Below are 1,317 nucleotides of genomic sequence, written 5' to 3' on the forward strand. Positions count from 1 at the left end.
TTTTTTTTACCTGTGGAATGATGCCCGCTTGACTTTCTTCTTGTTTACCCATCATTGTGTAAGATTTCCCAGCACCAGTCTGTCCATATGCAAAAATACAGACATTGTATCCCTCAAAGGCATGTAAGAGCATTTCCTTTCCAATGTCATTGTACACACGATTTTGAGATGCAAAACAGGGATCTTCCGGCTGTAAAAGTTAAAAGGACAAATAAATTTCATTTTATTCAATTCCTTTCTTACATTTATTTGGTAGACTTTATAATAAACCAGGAGCTCTGGTGCAGTGCTGTATGATAAGCACTGGACTGTTAACTGCAAGGTTGGCAGTTCAAATCCACTTGCTGCTCCTTGGAAACCCTATACAGGGTCCCTATGAGTCAAAACCAACAGGACAGCACTTAATAATAACAACATAATTAACAGTGTTTGGAAAAAGATTATTGTTTTGTTAAGTGACACTGAGTCAATTCTGACTCCTAGTGACCCTGTATACAGTTTCAGAGGAGTGGCTGGTGAGTTTGAACTGCCTACCTTGCAATTCAAACCAACAGTCCAGTGCATTATCCTGCAGCACCACCCCACAACTCCTTAGAACCAGACTAGACACCTAAAATAAGTTTTTTAAATCCTCTCTACAAGGCTGATTTTTCTTGTTAAACACACAGATATAAACACATACACTATTAAGAGTCATTCAGATCACCAAAACATACATAAAAATATCCACATGAATGGATCTAGTAAGATGAGACTTAATGTCAAGTGCACATATAATACCTCTCTGAACTTGCTCCAGGTAGTGGGGCTATTTCTCCGTAAACACAGTGAGGTATTTTCCCAACCCCTTATACTGACCCTTTCTGTGGGAACTAGGTTTTGTTAACTAGTTTAAACTAGCTAAAAATTTTTTCACATATGGAATTTTTAAAAAGTTAGAATTCTTAATGCTTCTAGATATATGATGTGTACAAAAGAAACTTCCGTTTAGGACCACTCTCTGGAAGTCAGTACGATTTGGTATGCTATATTAAGTGAAGGTACACTTCAAGTATAATGTTGTCTCCAATAGGATAATATTTATATACCTACAGGAAGGCCAGTTAATACTAAAACTATTGAAATTTATGCACCAACCACTAAAATCAGCATGAAATTGAGGAATTCTAGCAGCAATCAAGAGATCAGATGACGTATTGCATTGGGCAAATCTGCTGCACAGGAACTTTTTAAAGTATTAAAGAGCAGAGATGTCAGCTTGAGGACTAAGGTGCGCCTGACCCAAGCCATGGTATTTTCAATAACCTCATAAGGATG

The 1,317-nt window shown here is 37.4% G+C and overlaps 1 protein-coding gene across 2 annotated transcripts in view; it reads right to left on the reverse strand.

Annotated features, from left to right (window-relative positions):
• Nucleotides 1-1,317, reverse strand: part of KIF1B (kinesin family member 1B) — a 196,135-nt gene that overhangs the window by 129,467 nt on the left and 65,351 nt on the right. For both annotated transcript variants that reach the window (XM_006866398.1, XM_006866399.1), the window contains one exon: nt 11-190. In XM_006866398.1, the coding sequence (XP_006866460.1) occupies nt 11-190 (180 nt within the window). The remainder of the gene's footprint in view (nt 1-10; nt 191-1,317) is intronic.

Source organism: Chrysochloris asiatica, unplaced genomic scaffold (assembly GCF_000296735.1).
Source record: "Chrysochloris asiatica unplaced genomic scaffold, ChrAsi1.0 scaffold00090, whole genome shotgun sequence".
Lineage (NCBI taxonomy): Eukaryota > Metazoa > Chordata > Mammalia > Afrosoricida > Chrysochloridae > Chrysochloris > Chrysochloris asiatica.